The sequence below is a fragment of the Podarcis erhardii genome (genome assembly GCF_964252035.2).
Source record: "Podarcis erhardii genome assembly, chromosome: 18".
In the NCBI taxonomy this organism is placed as follows: domain Eukaryota; kingdom Metazoa; phylum Chordata; class Lepidosauria; order Squamata; family Lacertidae; genus Podarcis; species Podarcis erhardii.
The window spans coordinates 4492813-4512252 of NC_138516.1; the positions used below are offsets into that span (position 1 = coordinate 4492813).

A 19440-nucleotide genomic window follows, 5' to 3' on the forward strand; every position below is an offset into this window, starting at 1 on the left:
ATTTCGTTCCGCCGGCATTTCAAAGAGGACTGACCCAATTCACTCCACTTCCTGGTATTAGGACGCAGATCAGAACGCTATTGTCCCTTGGACTTCACTCACCTCTAGATTTTGCGACAAAGTTCTCGGCTCAAAAGAAATGCGTGTGTTAATGTTACTGAATATTTTTGATGATGCCATTGCAGATACATTGTCGAAAGAATTGGTCTTTTTAAAAAATGAATATTTTTATTAATTTCTGACATACAAAATTATAAACGTACCACACAATTTGTCACAAATACAATCTTATTAGACTTCCCTCAGCCCCTCTGATAATCCTCCGTCTTAAATCACTTCTTATGCATTTCTTAACTTAATATCTCTTAACCTATCTTCTCTCCTTCTCCATTTTTACAATATTTCCAATAATACTCCACACAGAACTTCTTGCAAACCTACAAACGTCATCTGATCATTACAAATACTTTTCAAATAATCCGTAAATTTACTCCAGTCTTCGGTAAATTTCTGGTCCCGCCGGTTTCGGATCCTTCCTGTTAGTTTGTCGAGTTCTGCATAGTCCATTAATTTCATCCTCCATTCTTCCATCGTTGGTAATTCTTCTTGTTTCCATTTTTGGGCCAATAGTATTCTTGCTGCTGTTACTGCATATAAAAAAGGCTTACCTTCCTTTCTATTTATATCATTTCGAAAGAATTGGTCTTATATGTGATCTTGGCAGCTGAGTTTGAATCTGGAGCAGTAGAAAACAAGCTTGCTCCATCATTGATGGTGGCCATCTTGTAACTTTCCAGGCTTCTTCTTCTTGTTGTTTAGTCATTCAGTCGTGTCCGCCTCTTCGTGACCCCCTGGACCAGAGCACGCCAGGCACTCCTGTCTTCCACTGCCTCCCGCAGTTTGGTCAAACTCATGTTCGTAGCTTCAAGAACACTGTCCCACCATCTCGTCCTCTGCCGTCCCCTTCACCTTGCGCCCTCCATCTTTCCCAACATCAGGGTCTTTTCCAGGGAGTCTTCTCTTCTCAGGAGGTGGCCAAAGTACTGGAGCTTCCAGTGAGCACTCAGGGCTGATTTCCTTCAGAATGGCGAGGTTTGATCTTCTTGCAGTCCATGGGACTCTCCAGAGTCTCCTCCAGCACCAGAATTCAAAAGCATCAATTCTTCGGCGATCAGCCTTCTTGATGGTCCAGCTCTCACTTCCATACATCACTACTGGGAAAACCGTAGCTTTAACTAGACGGACCTTTGTTGGCAAGGTGATGTCTCTGCTTACTATCAGAATTTCTTGAAGCGGTTTACAATACGTGCAGATGCACACACTCAGAAACCAAGCACGATAGAAACTAGGCCAAGCAATTTTCCGTAATAACAAAACAATTGCAGAAATGATATCCGTGTCCATAAACATTATCGGTATGAACAAAACAATTGAGACCCTTACAAGGCTGCGCAATGCAAGATTCAGCTGACACGCACATGCACATATTAGTCATACAACCAACCTGCCGACTCTCACTGCACACAACCACTTATGATCGTTCATGACCTCAAACATTCAGTCTGCCGAGCACTCAAACCCACTCACACGCAGAGGTATGACAGACCACGTGCAAAGGGATGGCTGCTAAGCCAAGACACACAAGGCCTAAACTGCCTCGGTCCAGTATACCTGAAGGAGCGTCTCCACCCCCATCGTCCAACCTGGACATTGAGGTCAGGCACCGAGGGCCTTCTGGCGGTTCCCTCCCTGCGAGAAGCCAAGTTACAGGGAACCAGGCAGAGGGCCTTTTCGGTGGTGGCACCTGCCCTGTGGAACGCCCTCCCACCAGATGTCAAAGAGAAGAACAACTACCAGACTTTTAGAAGACATCTGAAGGCAGCCCTGTTTAGGGAAGCTTTTAATGTTTAACAGACTACAGTGGTACCTCGGGTTACATACGCTTCAGGTTACATATGCTTCAGGTTACATATGCTTCAGGTTACAGACTCCGCTAACCCAGAAAAAGTGCTTCAGGTTAAGAACTTTGCTTCAGGATGAGAACAGAAATCGTGCTCTGGTGGCGCTGCAGCAGCAGGAGGCCCCCTTAGCCTAAGTGGTACTTCAGGTTAAGAACAGTTTCAGGTTAAGAATGGACCTCCAGAACGAATTAAGTACTTAGCCTGAGGTACCACTGTACTGTATTTTAATACTTTGTTGGAAGCCACCCAGAGTGGCTGGGGAAACCCAATCAGATGGGCGGGGTATAAATAATATATTATTATTATTATTACTATTATTATTATTATTATTATGCACTCTCCTGACCACTGAAGCTGCAATGGGCTTGTGCCCTGCAGCCTCTGAATGGTCCAACTCTGCTATCTCCATCTCTCACCTGAGAGGGAACCAGTTCTGTACCTGTGGGACAACAAAACCACACCCCTCTGCTCTTTCCCAACTACATGGTTGTAACATGCACTGTACAGCCCAACAATGGCACTGGATAAACAACCAGTCAGCACTGGTAGCAGACACAAATGCCAGCCTCACACTCAGCATGGTCTAAGGAGAGAAGTCATGGTCTGAGAGGGGCAGTGGCCTGGGAGAGGTGGTTTGCGGGAGGGGGTGTGGTTTAGGAGAAGGGGTGTGGCCTAGAGAGAAGAGGGTGTAGCTTAGAGGGAGCATTGCCTAGAAAGATGAGTGTTACCTACACAGATGGGGGTACATTCGTACCTCATGTTACGTTTGCTTCATGTTACGTTTTTTCAGGTTGCGTCCGGCGGCGACCCGGAAGTACCGAAAAGGGCTACTTCTGGGTTTCACTGCTCGCGCATGCGCAGTAGCGTTAAATCACGCTTCGTGCATGCGCACAAGCGCCAAATCACACCGCACACCTGTGCAGATACGGCCTTTTCATGTTGCGAACGGGCCTCCGGAACAGATCCCGTTCGCAACCAGAGGTACCACTGCATTGCCTAGGGAGAGGGGTGTGGCCTGGGAGAGGTGGAATTGCTTGTGAATGGGGGCAAGGTCTACGGCAGGCTTCCTCAAACTTGGCCCTCCAGCTGTTTTTTGGCCTACAACTCCCATGCTCCCTAGCTAGCAGGACCAGTGGTCAGGGATGATGGGAACTGTAGTCTCAAAACATCTGGAGGGCTGAGTTTGAGGAAACCTGGTCTACAGAGAGGGGGCATGGCCTACAGCAGTGATGGCCAAACTCAGCCCTCTAGCTGTTTTGGGACTACGATTCCCACCATCCCTGACCACTGGTCCTGTTAGCTAGGGATGATGGGATTTGTAGTCCCAAAACAGCTGGAAGGCCAAGTTTGGCCATCACTGGCCTCGGGCAAGTTCAGAGGCCTGGAGGGGAATGTTCTGCTCTCCCGCCCCAATCATTTACAGGATAACTTTCCTAACCAGGTCAGCTCCCCCCCCCCACACACCTTCCCCATTTCCAAACTGGATTCAGCGAGTGCAAAACAGCCGTTCCTTTTGCCTCCGCTTTCCAAGAAGCTTCTTCAGTTTATCTTGCTGCATTACCGAAAGCAGTGCCGATTGTTCTACGGTCCCGGGAAATAAGAGCCTGCACTTTTGCAGATTACCCCAGGGAATCGGCACTCGTGGCGCTGCACATTTTGAGAGCCCAGATGTGTAATTGGCCGGGGAGGGGGAGGGGATTTGCCAGAGCAATATCAGGGTGGGAGGGTGGGGGCAGGTGGCTTTGGTTTAGGGTGGGGGGGTTTAGAGACACGAGCTGGAGATCTTCAGAGACAAAAGGAAGCACACTCAGGATCCTTTGGGGCAAGCCACGGCTGTTTAAATGGACACGATCCTGCTTTACGTCCCTTTTTGTTTCAGCAGAAATCGGTGGACCTAAATTAGGCCCCATCTGCAAAATGAATTTAAAGCAGTATCATACTGTTGTAAACAAAAAATTCCCCTTGTCCCTTACGGGGTATCCAAGAGCCCATACAGAGTCCTTACATATGTTCCCTATTGGTAGGAGAGAATAACAGAGGCCAAGCAGAGAATATTGAGAAGCAAAGCAGCTAGTAAGCTTGATCTTTATTGATCTGTTGCAACAGGGTGCTCCCCTCACCTGCAGGAGAGAGGAGGGACCCAGAAAAATGGCGTGCAAGGCCTTATTGAATTTTGAATTTTTGAATTTGCCACCCTGTAGATCAAGACCACCCCCAGAAACATCATACATACATCACAGAAGGGGTGTAACCTAAGACCACCCCTCAGATACATCACACCTACATCACAGAAAAGGCGGTCTAAAACAGAAATTTGAATATTGTTTTTCTCCTGTTGTTGTTTATCTCCTGTCTGGCAGATTACTTGATTGGATTTCCTGGGGAGCCTGGCCAGTCTTTTGTAATGATAAATACTTAGTTCCCGGGCCAGATCACAGGCTCACACCCTATTCATATCTTAAATGTGTGAGGATTTGTGAGGAAAGAGACAATGGGGAGGCTTCCCACTTTGACCTTGCAGAGAAAACATTTGGCCAGATTAGGAATCAAAATGGCTCCAGGTTGGCCTTCCTGTGCTGATCTATGTACGTGCTTGGTTGGTACACTTATGAACATTACCATATACAGTGGTGCCCCGCAAGACAAATGCCTCGCAAGACCCGCTAGACGAAAGGGTTTTCCGTTTTTCGAGGCGCTTTGCAAGACGAATTTCCCTATGGGCTTGCTTTGCAAGACGAAAACGTCTTGCGAGTCTTGCGAGTCTTGCGAGTTTCCCCCCTTTTTCCCCCTTTTGCTAAGCCGCTAAGCCGCTAAGAGCCGCTTAGCCGCTAAGCCACTAAGCTGCTAATAGCCGCTAAGCAGCTAATAGCCGCTAAGCTGCAAAGCCGCTAATAGCGCTAATCCGCTAAGCCGCTAATAGGGATGCTTCGCAAGACAAAAAAAACCGCAAGACGAAGAGACTCGCGGAACGGATTATTTTCGTCTTGCGAGGCACCACTGTATCTAAGACCATAAAATTCCTATCACAATACTACTTTAAACAGCCACAGCACACACACACACACACACACACCCTAGATCCTGGAAACTGTAGTTTGCTAAGGGTGCAGAGAGATGTTAGGAGAGTCCTTGCTCTCTCGCCGAGCTACAACTCCCAGAGTGGGGTTTCACAATCAATCCCTCTTTCCAGGGAATTATAGCACCGCATGTGGTTCAGGGAAAGGAGTACGGCAAGGCTGTATATTGTCTACCTGCTTATTTAACTTATATGCAGAATTCATCATGCGAAAGGCTGGGCTGGATGAATCCCAAGTCGGAATTAAGATTGCCAGAAGAAATATCAACAACCTCAGATATACAGATGACACAACCTTGATGGCCGAAAGTGAGGAGGAATTAAAGAACCTTTTAATGAGGGTGAAAGAGGAGAGCGCAAAATATGGTCTGAAGCTCAACATCAAAAAAACGAAGATTGTGGCCACTGGTCCCATCACCTCCTGGCAAATAGAAGGGGACCTTCTATCACCTTGCCAACAAAGGTCCGTATAGTTCAAGCTCTGGTTTTCCCAGTAGTGATGTGTGGAAGTGAGAGCTGGACCATAAAGAAGGCTGATCGCCAAAGAATGGATGCTTTTGAATTCTGGTGCTGGAGGAGACTCTTGAGAGTCCCATGGACTGCAAGAAGATCAAACCTCTCCATTCTGAAGGAAATCTGCCCTGAGTGCTCACTGGAAGGACAGATCGTGAAGCTGAGGCTCCAAGACTTTGGCCACCTCATGAGAAGAGAAGACTCCCTGGAAAAGACCCTGATGTTGGGAAAGATGGAAGGCACATAGAGAAGGGGACGACAGAGGACGAGATGGTGGGAAAGTGTTCTCAAAGCGACCAGCATGAGTTTGACCAAACTGCGGGAGGCAGTGGAAGACAGGAGTGCCTGGCGTGCTCTGGTCCAGGGGGTCACAAAGATTGGGATACGACTAAACGACTAAACAACAACAACCACAAAATGTGGTTCAGGGTGTCTCCCAACACCACCTCAGCATCCTTAATGAACTGTCATGTCCCAGGAATTTTGCTGAAAATGGCAGGGCGCCACTTTTAAATGTACAGCACAGATGGGACCCGGGTTGATCAAGGCACAAGGAACGCCGCGCAGAGGCGTTTCTGCACAAATGACTCCCCAGGCAACTGAGTGGATGTCCAGGCTCAACCGACCGTCTCTCTGCTGTTTTAGAGAGATCAGCATCCGCGTCCAAATGAACAGCTAAAAAAATAAATGAAAATAACTAAGCTAGAGGCACCATGACAGCTGCGATGTTTGGGAAGGAACTCGTTCTGCCCATTGCAACAGTGACTACCAATATTTTTTCTCGCTCCTGCTACAAACACAGGGAGAGGTGGTGCATGGAATAGCACAAGCTTGGATTCTGGCTCCAAATGACCCTGTTCGTGGGATACTCCTGATCAGGTTTTTGGCTCTCCTTTGCAACAAGGCTGGCCCCATCTGCCTGCTCCGTGCAGCTGCTGTTTTCTGCTTCTCCATGGTACACACATTCTCTCTCTCTTGCTCCCGTTTAAAGACCCAGCAAAGGTTTGCTGGCCATGATGGCAGAGGTCCATTTGGCGGCAGCTGTCCGCAGCGCTGCAGCCGTATGAAATGCGGAGCAGAGGGAAGGAGGAAGAAGAAAAAAAGAGAGAGAGAGAGAGAGAGAGAGAGAGAGAGAGAAGGTCAGTTAATTATTTCAACAACTTGACGAGCTGTCGGCTGCCTTTCCGCTGCTACTTGTAGATTTTTTGCTTGCTGGGTCCCCACAAGACAAGGAAAACAGCATGGGATGCCTGGGCTTGTGGTTATACTGCGGCATTTGCCTGCACAGGGAAGTGAAATGAAAGCACGGCTGGAACGTCGCTGTGCCAGAACAGGGTCATAGGTCTTCTCAGTCTGCCAAAGCCACACTAGAAACCTCGACTCCTAAAATCCAGAATGGGCAAAGGTCCTTCTAATTTATGTTGGTAGGGTTGTGGACACACCGGAACAGTACAGTGGTACCTCTGGTTATAAACGCTTCTGCTTACGAACGCTTCAGGTTACGAGCTCCGCTAACCCGGAAGTAGCTGCTCCCAGTTGAGAACTTTGCCCCAGGATGCGAACGGAAATCGCGCGCCAGGGGTGCGCACGCAGCGGCAGGCCCCATTAGCGAAAGTGCGCCTCAGGATAAGAACGGTTTCAGCTTAAGAACGGACCTCTGGAATGAATTAAGTTTGTAACCAGAGGTACCACTGTAAAGGTAAAAGGTAAAGGACCCCTGGATGGTTAATTCCGGTCAAAGGTGACTATGGGGTTGTGGCGCTCATCTCGCTTTCAGGCTGAGGGAGCCAGCGTTTGTCCACAGACAGATTTAGGGACATTTGGCCAGCAGGACTAAACTGCTTCTGGTGCAATGGGACACTGTGATGGAAACCAGAGCACATGGAAACGCTGTTTACCTTTCTGCCACAGCGGTACCTATTTATCTACTTGCCCTGGTGTGCTTTCGAACTGCAAGGTTGGCAGAAGCTAGGACAGAGCAACAGGAGCTCACTTCATCACGGGGATTCGAACTGCTGACCTTCTGATCGGCAAACCCAAGAGGCTCAGTGATTTAGATCACAGTGCCACCCATGTCCTACCAGAACAGTATTTCATTTGTGGTGGGGCTGCTGCTTAGTTCAGAGATTCTGGACCCAAACTTTTGATACTTTCTCCAATACCACCCCAGAGGTATTATCCCTAGATCCGGCCCTGGCCCTGGCCCTGGTACCAACTTGCCCATCGTGCATAAGAACTGCCTGGAATTGATATCCCGCTTTATCACTACCCTGGTAGGGCTACCAGAACTCCTTGTTTCCCTCTTCTTATAGCCCAAGGTCACCCAGCAGCTGCATGTGGAGGAGTGGGGAATCAAACCTGGTTCCCCAGATTACGAGTCTATCGCTCTTAACCACTATACCACACTGGCTCTCAAAGGGTGATAGAGAGTGGTCAGGTTGCCAAGTGGTTCTCAAAGTGGGTGGTGGGATGACCAGGTTTGGGTGACAAGAGCCCAAGGGGGCAGCAGGCGACACTGGAGGTGTAAATGTCTTCCAGGCTCCGAGAAGCTGGTATCGCTGGACCAAGTTCATTGATTTTGTTGAATTAATTAAACTAAATTGTTTTAATTGGACGGGGAGCAAATGTGCAATTAATAGTTACTCTTTTGGAATTCCATTGTGTCGTTATCTCCCTTAGTGGGCCATGCACAACTCTTACTCTGAATAATGTTTTTTTATGGGGTTGGGGGAACTATGGAACCAAGGGAGCTAGCGCCTCCCAAAAGTTTGTAGGCTCAAATCTCCTTGTCTGGAGAACCTACAGGACCACCAAGGAAGGGGCTAGCTGGCTCCTTTTGCAACCTGCCTTTGAATTTTCTCCTTCAAGGTCACGTCTCAGGTTCCTTTGCCTCCCCATCTTTTAAACCCGGCTTCTCATCACCATTTTTAATGATAGGAATATTGCACCGGCGTGACTTATAAGTGCTATTCTAAGGGATGGCGAGTCGATATATTTGTTTTCTTGTTTGATATACGGCGGCGAGAGGAAGCCATGGATGAAGTTTATTAAACCTGCCTAATTTTCTATCAGTTCTGAGGACTATCGATCCTGTCCATAGAAGTTATCAGGCTCAGGCGCAAGCATAGGTTAAAACAAAATCATTTAAACACGGGGGGGGGGGGGAGAAAGTGATTCTGTAGGGAAGAAGGGGGATATAAAGGACCTTATTTGAATGCAGCAGGAAACTATCTTGGATCAATGGGCCAAAGAATGGATATTTTGGGGGGTGGGGGTGGGGGGGAGGGCAGGGAGGAAGAAGATGTGTTAGAAAGGAAGAGACAACAAACAGATGAGGCTTTGGAGCCAGTGCGATAGGGGATGGTACAGATTGTGCATCGAGAATCCTGCCCCCCATGCCATCCCATCCCTTGTGCATTTGTGGGATCAACAGGAAGTGGGGGTGTGAAACCACTTATAGATTAATACACCACCCCAACCAAGCACAATTGCCCTCTCCCTCCCAGCATGCAGTGTGAGATTAGCTGGTCGCCATAGGCGAGTAGGGATTTATTTATTTTTGTCGTCTGTTTTGATTGGCTGGCAGGAGGGGATTTTTTTTCTCGTCTATCCCCACACTGCAGCGCTGCGTAGGTGCGGTTAGGGGCAGGGGCCTTGTAAATTAGGTTGATTGGTTGATTGGTTGATTGGTTGATTGGTCTCTTGGCAGAGGGGGGCGAGTACCCTGCTTACTTTTCAGGTGAATAGTGATTCTTCGGCTTACTATCAGAAAGTCTTTCCTGGTGTTTTGTTGGAAACTCTTTCCTTGGCCTTTGAATCCATGGCTTCAAACAATAAGAGCTGTTTCGCGATGGAATGGACTCCCTCCAGAGGTGAACAGGGTCATGCAACCTAACAGGGCAGCTGTTTTCCATATCTTCATGCTCCTTTTATGCTTTTAAAATAATTTCGCAAAGTATTGGAAAACACAAGATCTACCCACTCGGGAAGAATGGCAGACGAAGGTGATGGACTATATGGAATTGGCGGAAATGACTGGCAGAATCCGAGACCAAGGAGAAGAGTTGGTGGAAGAAGATTGGAAGAAATTTAAAGATTATTTACAGAAACACTATAAAATTTTTGAATGTTAATGATGCTGGAATGAAATGAAGTGGTTTTAGCAATAAGGTAAAATAGGAGTATGTAAAACTGGATTGATATTAGAAGAAAATTTGAAGTTATAATGGGTGAAGACAAAGAACTAAGAGTAAATAAAGAGGGTATGGATTTGCTGAACTAACTATTAACTGGAATACAAAAAAGGGAGGCGTGAGGAAGTCATGAAAATAAGCAAATGAATGATAAGATATCAGAATGAGGGATTTTTATTTTTTTATTTTTCTTTCTATGTTAAATTTAGGTTTTTGTATCTTTTTTGTGTGTTTTTATTTACTGTGTACTGTTTTGTAACCCTTTTTCTTTTTGTTAAAACTTAATAAATATGATTTAAAAAAATAAATAAAATAAAATAATTTTTTCCTGCACCTCAGTAGCATAATCTTATGTTGTAGGTCCTCTTGACTCCTATCTTCATTTGTGAAAAATGAAGTATTTCCTCCAGAGGTGGTGGACGCTGCCTTCCTTGGACGCTTGTAAGCAGAGGTTCGGAGGTCACCTGTCAGAGCTGCTTTCGCCGGGATTCCTGCATTGCGGGGGGTTAGACTAGATGACCCGTGGGGTCCCTCCAAAATCCCACTCATTCTCAAACCTTTCTTGGCCTCTATACAAGATTCCAGTAGGGTTCTGTGCAATGAATTCACTCAGAAGAAGAAGAAGAGTTTGGATTTGATATCCCGCTTTATCACTACCCTAAGGAGTCGCAAAGGGAGGTGGGTGGCACTGTGGTATAAACCACAGAGCCTAGGGCTTGCCAATCAGAAGGTCAGCGGTTCGAATCCCCGTGACGGGGTGAGCTCCCATTGCTCGGTCCCAGCTCTTGCCCACCTAGCAGTTCGAAAGCACGTCAAAGTGCAAGTAGATAAATAGGTACCGCTCTGGCGGGAAGGTAAACGGCGTTTCCGTGCGCTGCTCTGGTTCTCCAGAAGCGGCTTAGTCATGCTGGCCACATGACCCGGAAGCTGTACGCCGGCTCCCTCGGCCGGTAAAGAGAGATGAGCGCCGCAACCCCGGTCAATCACGACTGGACCTAATGGTCAGGGGTCCCTTTACCTTTAAGGAGTCACAAAGCGGCTAACAATCTCCTTTCCCTTCCTCTCCCACAACAAACACTCTGTGAGATGAGTGAGGCTGAGAGACTTCAGAGAAGTGTGACTGGCCCAAGGTCACCCAGCAGCTGCATGTGGAGGAGCGGGGAAGCGAACCCGGTTCACCAGATTATGAGTCCACCACTCTTAACCACTACACCACGCTGGCTCTCAGGAAAACCCTGCACCTGACAGTCAAGTTAATATTGTATTGCATTCACAATTCCACATTGTGTGATGGCCTGGGATTCGGACTCGGATGCTGAACCTGAGGGATCCCAGCCTGCACAGGGGCTTGAGCCTGAAGGGTCCTCACCTGTGCTGGGTCCTCAGGTGCAGGCACCAGCTGAGTCTGCTCTGGCTCCTGAGGTGATGGAGGACCCATTGCCTGCAGGTGCTCCTCTCCCAGCCCCGTCAGAGGAAGCTGAGGTTGCCTCTGGGTCCGGGAACCCTCCAGCCTCTCCTGAGCTGCAGAGGCTCAGGGCAGAGAGGCGGAGGGAACTAAGTTCCCGCAGGAGGAGTGCTCGCCTCCAGGCCAGGAGAGGCGAATCACCAGAGGATCGGGGCCGCCCTATGCCTCGGGGCAGATAAAAGCCGGCCAGCCCCAGTCCCAAGTTGTGGGAGCAACATTGTTGGTTGCTAATTCCTGCAAGAATCCTGTCCTGCTTTCCTGCCGGAGCTCCTGACCTGTCCTGGCTCCCTGCTTGCAAGCCTGTTCCTGACTTCACCCGACTCCCTGCCCTGCACCCAGCTTCAGCTGCTACGGACTGTCTCCACGTTGCACCTTTGACCACGGACCGGACTTGGACCTCGCCTCTCGGGGAACCCATGGGACCAGCACACATTGTGTATTGTGGAAACCTGGCTGCTAAAGCCCGCCCTGTGAAAAGATAAGGATGGCAGGGGCTTGGACTAGATGACCCTCTGACTCCCTTCCAACTCTAAAAAATACAGTGGTACCTTGGGTTAAGTACTTAATGCGTTCCGGAGGTCCGTTCTTAACCTGAAACTGTTCTTAACCTGAAGCACCACTTTAGCCTATGGGCATAGCTGTCAATTTACAGATTTGAAAATAAGGGACCAGCAGCCAAAATAAGGGGTTTTCTGGGCACAGGTATGTTCAACTTCTGAGCCCCTCCGAGCCAAAGGCAGAAAGCCCAGCCAGCAGCCCAACGAAGCCTCAAGCGGTGGTTCCCACAGCGCAGCAGCCTGGCAAAGGGGATGCAGCAAGGGAAACCACCGTCCCCTCTCCGCTGGGAAGCGCTGAGCAAAGGCGAGTCCCCAGGCAATGTGGCCGATTTGATCGGCACAAGGCATGCAAGCTCCACCCCCCGGTCGTTCTTAGACTCCTTATTGGGTGAGCAACGCAGCCAAGCAACACAGTTGGAGCCTCCCTCCTCCCTGGCCGGCAGGGAGGGAGGGAGGGAGGGAGGGAGAGGAGCTGCTTCCTTTGAAACCCGGGAAATTTAAGGGACATCATCAATAAGGGACAGCAGCGGGACACAGCGCTGGGATAAGGGAGTTTCCCACCAAATAAGGGACGGTTGACAGCTATGCCTATGGGACATCCTGCTGCTGCCGCGCCGCCGGAGCACGATTTCTGTTCTCATCCTGAAGCAAAGTTCTTAACCTGAAGCACTATTTCTCGGTTAGCGGAGTCTGTAATCTGAAGCGTATGTAACCCGAGGTACCACTGTATCTGTCATTCTACTTCATTGGTGCATTCCTCCCCCCCCCCCCCACGATGCCCAGAAACAGGACATGAGTACAGCAACATTCTGCTGCTGCCATCTGGTATTCAATGATGTGTGTTCCGAGAAAGGTTGCCTCTGATCCTGGAGGCATCCAATAGCATCCACCGATAGCCTTATCGTCCTCCGTGAATTTATCTAATCCCTCTTTGAAGCCATCCAAGTGGGCTCTCCTAATTCTGTATGTGCTGGGTGAAGAAGAATTGTATTTTATCTGTCCCCAAACCTTTCAGCATTCAGCTGCGTTGGGTGTTAAGGGCTCCTGACGTTAAGAGGGAGGAAAACTTCTTCCTATTCAATTTCTCCAACCACCGCTTACTCACTTAGAAAAAATTAAATCTAAAGCTAAAAAGCCCCCAATGATCATATCATGGGAACCACAGACTTGGGTCTCCCATCTCTTTTTTGGACCACAACTCCCATCATCCCTAGGTCAGGGATGATGGGATTTGTAGTCCAAAAACAGCTGGAGACCCCCTGCGTTGCAGGAATATTTTGCCTAACATGGGGTTCGAACCCCCAAGGCCCTGAGATTAAGAGTCTCATACTCTACCAACTGAGTTATCCCTTACCTTTCCCCGTAGGGTTATTGTTGTAATGCAGTTATTGACTCACGTGTGCATGCATGAAAGGGTTAACCTGAGCTGTAAGCCCAAGTTGCCATGGTAGGTATGGCTTAGCAGGCTCTCAGCAGGCTCTGCCCCCCTCCCCCCCTCTCTTTTTGTGCTTCCTGGAACAAGCAAGGAGCCATGAGGCAATGGCTCCCAGCTTCAAGAAAAATCAAGTGAACTGGTACTCTCCCAAAGGGAGTTTTTGCAGCCTGCATCTTTGCCAACCCAAAGATTGCCTGATCCTTTTCGTAAAGAAACAAAGTACTTTTCTTTGTAAGTTGTTTGGAACCTTTTCTTTTCTTTTTCTTTTCTTTTTTTTAAGGCCAGCCAATAGAGACTTGTTCGCTGTTATTTCTGAAACTCTGTGAGTAAAGCGTTCTTTGCAAAGTGAAGTGTCTGTGATTTAATCTATCATTGGTATTTTCGTGGGGAGCATTTGTTTAAAGGTGGGTGAGGACAGATGTAAATCTATCCAGGTTTAAATGTGCTGGGAGCGATTGCCAATGTGCTTAACTCTGTAACTGGAGAGTGGGAATCTCTCTTCCAAACCTCTCCATCAGTGGTTACTCCAACTCATGGATCGTTTTGGCTACCCTTTTCCCAACTCTACCATATCCTTTTTGAGGCAAGGCTACTAGAATGATAGAAGAACATAAGGTAATTCTTAGAATTCTCTATGATCAACAGAGAAAGAGAGAGAGAGAGATATACCTCAAAGTATAAGAATGGGAAGATTGTAGGATGATGGAACAGTTTGCCGGGAAGCTGATGGGAGATTTCCAAAATGACTATGTTTTGTGGAGCTGATGGGAGATGTGGTCCAAAATGACTATGTTTTGTGAGGCTAGTGGGAGCTGATCTGGAGGGCACCAGGTTGACAAAGAGCCATTCAGAGAATGGGGAGAAGTGAGGGAGAAGAAGCCACAGAAGATCTCATTTGTGGACAATGTATTAATTTTGCAAGTTCGCCGAATAAAGTGCCTTGAGGAACATCTGTCTAGCTGCATGCTGGCTTCCGAACCCCAAAGTCATTACAAGCAGCAGAGGACATACAAGGCCACCACCCAGATGACCAGGGTGAGGCCAAACAGGAGGTAATGGATGCCGCTGAACAAGTGGCAGCGCGTCGGCAGGCAAGGGAATGTCTGCTTCAGGAGGCCTTGCCTAGACCTTTGAGGATGTGATTGGCAGTTGGGCTCAGCATCCCAGCAGGACAGCCAATGGCATTCAGGGACAAGGATGATGTAAGCGGTTTGGTCATAATGGAAGATCCTTCTGAGCTGGGTGGAAGCCGACTCGCTGATAAACAAGGAAGGGATGCTGACCGACTCCTTCACAGCCTCGTTCTCACCCAACATGGTCACCAGAGCCTGCGAGTCAACGTTGTGCACGATGGCGGCATGGTACCCGGCTTGCTGGGCGTGAAGGACCTTAGTGGTGAAGGGGCAGTCGTATCTCTGGATGAGAGCAATGAAGGCAGTGGAGGAGCTGTTGGCCAGCGGCGGGGTGTCGATGGGTTGGCAGGCGTTGGCTGGCTTGGCTTCAACAAGGTGACCCAGAAGACCTTCGCGGTAGAGAGAAGGTCCAAAATGGGAAGGCAGGGCATCAAAATCTTGGCTGATGCCATTGTGGTTGTACACTACACGGATTAAGGCATCACTAGAAGGGATGCAGAGGAGCAGGAGAGAGATACCTGAGACCAGATGAACAGGAGGTGAAAGAGATATTAGGTGCATTTTTGCATAGATCATAGGTGGATCTGTCTAAAGGTCTTTTCTGGGCAGTGGGAGCATCAATGTGGTAGTTCCTATTGGATCATCCATGAAACCAGACCGCGGCCAGGCAAGTGGAACAGGCCAAGCTCTTGGTGTTGAAGCACAGGTGGCTGGTCTTCCCCCAGAGCACCAGGGCTGCCTGATGAGTAAAGCCTTCCCAGGACATTTGCCTAGAGGTCTTTGTGACCTCATGACCTCAGCCACCTACTTCAATCCACCCAGGAAATGTATTAGATATGTCCTCCAAGGCAGCCAGGGATCTGCGCAACCCAGGGGCCCCACGAGCGCACATGGCCTTCAGCCCGATTTCAAAAGCCGTTCTGCACGTGGTCAGTTCAGACTTCTGGCAAGGGCGGCCCGCTCTTCCTGTGGTGTTAAGAGGGAGTGTTAATTGTTTCATTGCGAACTGAATGCCTGTATGTGTATTGCTAAAGGGAAACTGGAAAATTCCACTGAAGCTCTAGCAGGTTAATAATTAACAGCCGATGTTCTCGGCTAGCTCTCCCGTAGTGTTTTGCTTTAGATCATGTGATTCAGGTATTCAGTAGCAAATCTCCAACTCAAAGGGAGTTGCCTGTTAGTTTTTCTCTGGAAGCCGCAGAGAACAAAAAATGAGATACGGATGCCTTAGGTTGGATGCAGGTGATTGCAGGCTATGGGAGAGAGAGAGCGAGAGCACTGATTTCAGCTCTGACCGTAATAATAATAATAATAATAATAATAATAATAATAATAGGCTATATTTTAATGTTTTAATGTTGTATTTTAATCAGCTTGTTTTTATTATTGGTTGTTAGCTGCCCTGAGCCCAGTCTTGGCTGGGGAGGGTGGGGTATAAATAAAATTTATTATTATTATTATTATTATTATTATTATTATTCTGCCCATTTAAGAAGACGGACCTATGCTTGAATATGCATATGCTTTTATGCCAGTGGTTTTCAACCACTGTGCCGTGGCACCCTGGGGTGCCTTGAATGGTGGTCAGGGGTGTCGCGGGCAACACTGGACTCTGACCCTCTTCCCTTCCCTCCCTCCTCTGATGCCCTCTTGCATCTCTGACTCCCAAAGGCTTGCATGAGTGCTTGTTGCAGCAGCCCTGGCTACAAGCCCCGCAGGCGAATGGTGCCTCTGGGGCTGGCCAGGGGGTGCTGGGTGCCAGGGTCTGAGGCAAGCAAGCGGGCGAGGGAGCCCAGCCAGCCTGTCTACAAGCCCTTGCTGTTGGGAATGGAAGCCCAATGGGCGAGACAAGGCTGTATCATTAGCTGCCTTGTTGTTACTACCGTATTTTTCGCCCTATAGGACGCACTTTTTCCCCTCCAAAAATGAAGGGGAAATGTGTGTGCGTCCTATGGGGCGAATGCAGGCTTTCGCTGAAGCCTGGAGAGCGAGAGGGGTCGGTGCGCACCGACCCCTCTCGCTCTCCAGGCTTCAGGAGAGCCGCAGCGCCAGCCCCACAAGGTCGGGGGACAGTGGGGAGGCGGAACGCCACCATCCCACTGTCTCCCGATGTGGTTTGGAGGCTGACGGCAGGGAGACGCGTGCTTCTCCCCGCCGCCAGCCCCGCAAGCTCCGGGGACAGCGGGGAGGCGCAGCGCGTCTTCCCGCTGTCCCTGGACCTGGTCTGCAGGTGGGCAGTGGGGAGAAGAGCGCTTCTCCCCGCTGCCGGCCCCACAAGCGCCTGGGGGTGAACTAATTTTTTTTTTCTTTATTTCCCCCCCAAAAAACTTGGTGCGTCCTATGGGCCGGTGCGTCCTATGGGGCGAAAAATACGGTAAGTAGTTCTGTTTGTGACATAGGACTATGCAGAAGGCAAGTTTGTTTGTTACACTTTTAAGACATAGGGAGATGCAGAAGGAAGATGGCGTTGTCAACAGAAACTGGCATTGAAATGGCATTGCCAACAGGAACTGTACATTGTAATTGTTGGACTTGACTATCCTTGGACTTTATGACAATAAAAACATATAGAAGGTTAATAGTAATAGGATATGTTATTGCCACCAGGAACTGTGCTTTGCAATTTTTTGATATGACGATTACAGTTTTATCATATATAATGTTATGTTACTTTACGGGGATGCAGGTGGTGCTGTGGTCTAAACCACAGAGCCTAGGGCTTACTGATCAGAAGGTTGGCAGTTCGAATCCCCGCGACGGGGTGAGCTCCCATTGCTCGGTCCCTGCTCCTGCCAACCTAGCAGTTCAAAAGCACGTCAAAATGCAAGTAGATAAATAGGTACTGCTCTGGCGGGAAGGTAAACGGCGTTTCCGTGCGCTGCTCTGGTTCGCCAGAAGCGGCTTAGTCATGCTGGCCACATGACCCGGAAGCTGTGCGCCGGCTCCCTCGGCCAGTAAAGACAAATGAGCGCCGCAACCCCAGAGTCGGCCACGACTGGACCTAACAGTCAGGGGTCCCTTTACCTTTACCTCCCCTTGTGGCAGATATTAATGTTGTGCAGCTTGAAGCAATTGGGTGCACAAAAGCTACAAGAAAAGGAAACCCATCAGCTTTACTAATCAGAAATTCTTCAAAGCAAGTACAAAACAATCCATGATACACCCAGAGAATTGCATAAAGCAGAGGGTTTCAACCTTTTCCAATTCTAGGATTGCCCTGGCCCGAGTGGTCCTTTGCTCGTTGATTCCCAGAAAACATCTCTCCAGCAGCTGCTGACAATACGTCCAACTGTGAGGGGATCATTTCCATTCTCCATGCTTGGCAAAGTTGTCTCTTTCCTCCATGCCTCTTATGCAACCACTTACTGGCAGGCCCCTTCACAAATCGTGATGTCATGGGAGCGCATTTTTTGGAGAAGGAAAGGCGCTTCTGTCACAGACCTGATCCACGGACCGACACCCCCCCCCCCCCGCTCTCCACTGACAGCTCAACCAGAGAGAAATGCATTTGGAGATCCGAGCTTTTGGATTTGTTCAGACCCCACCCCCCCATTCAAATACACTGGAGGGAATCTTTGCACGTAATCCTAAAAGCACATTTAAAGCCTCTTCCGTGCTGATGTGTCTGTCAATGTGCCTATCAACGTGGGCGGACAGGAAGCAGAAGGATATCATTATAATTTCTCAAGTTTCCCTACAGATCTGTCAGCAGGGATATTTATTTGTACACAGCTATTCTTTGGGGAGCGCGGAAAAGTTACGGGATGCGGAAGTGGCTGCGGTATTCAGCAGCTTTCATTTTATAAAAATAAAAATAAAACCGCACGCATCAGGTTTCTAGTCCTTGTGATTGCAGACCCAAAAGCAGCTCTTCTCAGACTGGCTGGGAAATTTTTAAAATCCCACTTAGAAAGAAGACCCATTGAAAATGGTTCAGATGATGCCTGAGGCAAAGGATCCAGTACAGACTGAGTCTCCTCTGGTTCCAAGTCCAAGCCCGAGTCCCAGGCCATCACACTTGAAACCATTTGTTCAGGTTCCACCTTCCAGAGCAGGAGAAAACAAGCTTGCTCCATCTTCCATGTGTCAACCCTTCAGATATTTGAAGATGGCTCTCATATCTCCTTTCTGTCTCCTCTTCTCCAGGCTAAACACACAAGGTTCCCTCCAGGTAAATGTACTGTGTGTGTCTTATCTGGAGACATGCCTGTCTGTAGCAGAAACTCCTTCCACCTTTCTGGGTGTGGCTCCTTCCATAGCTGAGTGAGAACTAGTCGTTTCCCCCTTGCTCCAGAGGCCAGGCCCAAACCAGTGGATTCCTATGACGGGAAAGGAGAGTCCGACTAAATTTAGGAAGAACTTTCTGATGGCAAGAGCTCTTTGACAGCAGAACGGACTCCCTCAGAAGGTGGTGGACTCTCCTTCCTTGGAGGTCTTTAAGGAGAAGTGAGATGGCCACCTGTCCTTCATGCTTTAGTTGAAATTCCGGCATTGCAAAGGGGTTGGACTAAATCAGGCTTCCTCAGCCCCAGCCCTCCAGATGTTTTGAGAATACAATTCCCATCATCCCCAACCACTGGTCCTGCTAGCTAGGGATCATGGGAGTTGTAGTCCAAAAACATCTGGAGGGCTGAGGTTGAGGAAGCCTGGTCTAGATGACCCAACTCTACAAGCCCTATATGGCCTAGGACCCTCATACCTACGGGACTGCCTCTCCTGGTATGTCCCACGGAGGACCTTACGGTCTTCAGATAAAAACATTTTGGAGGTCCCGGGCCACAGGGAGGTTAGGCTGGCCTCAACCAGAGCCAGGGCCTTTTCGGCTGTGGCCCCGATCTGGTGGAACTCTGTGTCACAAGAGACTAGGGCCCTGTGGGACTTGACATCTTTCCGCAGGGCCTGGAAGACAGAGCTGTTCCACCAGGCCTTTGGCCAAGGCACAGTCTGACCCCTTCCTTTGGTAATCCACACAGAATTCTAGCCCAATGGTTATCATTAATTTGATTTTGAATTGATTTTAGAATGAATGGATTTTAGAATGTTGTGTTACTTTTATTGTTGTTAGCCGCTCTGAGCCCGGCTTTGGCTGGGGAGGGCGGGATATACC

The 19440-nt window shown here is 48.8% G+C and overlaps 1 protein-coding gene and 2 long non-coding RNA genes across 3 annotated transcripts in view; 1 reads left to right on the plus strand and 2 right to left on the minus strand.

The window, feature by feature from the left end:
* LOC309333116 overlaps positions 1-19440 on the minus strand; it is a 185890-nt gene that overhangs the window by 38554 nt on the left and 127896 nt on the right. The window lies entirely within an intron of this gene.
* Positions 14092-15233, minus strand: LOC309333013 (E3 ubiquitin-protein ligase RNF13-like). The gene has a single exon (XM_081846447.1). It carries the CDS (start codon positions 14907-14909, stop codon positions 14190-14192), a length of 720 nt encoding a protein of 239 aa, XP_081702573.1. The 5' UTR covers positions 14910-15233; the 3' UTR covers positions 14092-14189.
* Positions 18152-19440, plus strand: part of LOC309333101 — a 36004-nt gene continuing 34715 nt past the window's right edge. Inside the window, exon 1 of the long non-coding RNA XR_014152380.1 lies at positions 18152-18779. This is a non-coding gene — a long non-coding RNA (uncharacterized lncRNA). The remainder of the gene's footprint in view (positions 18780-19440) is intronic.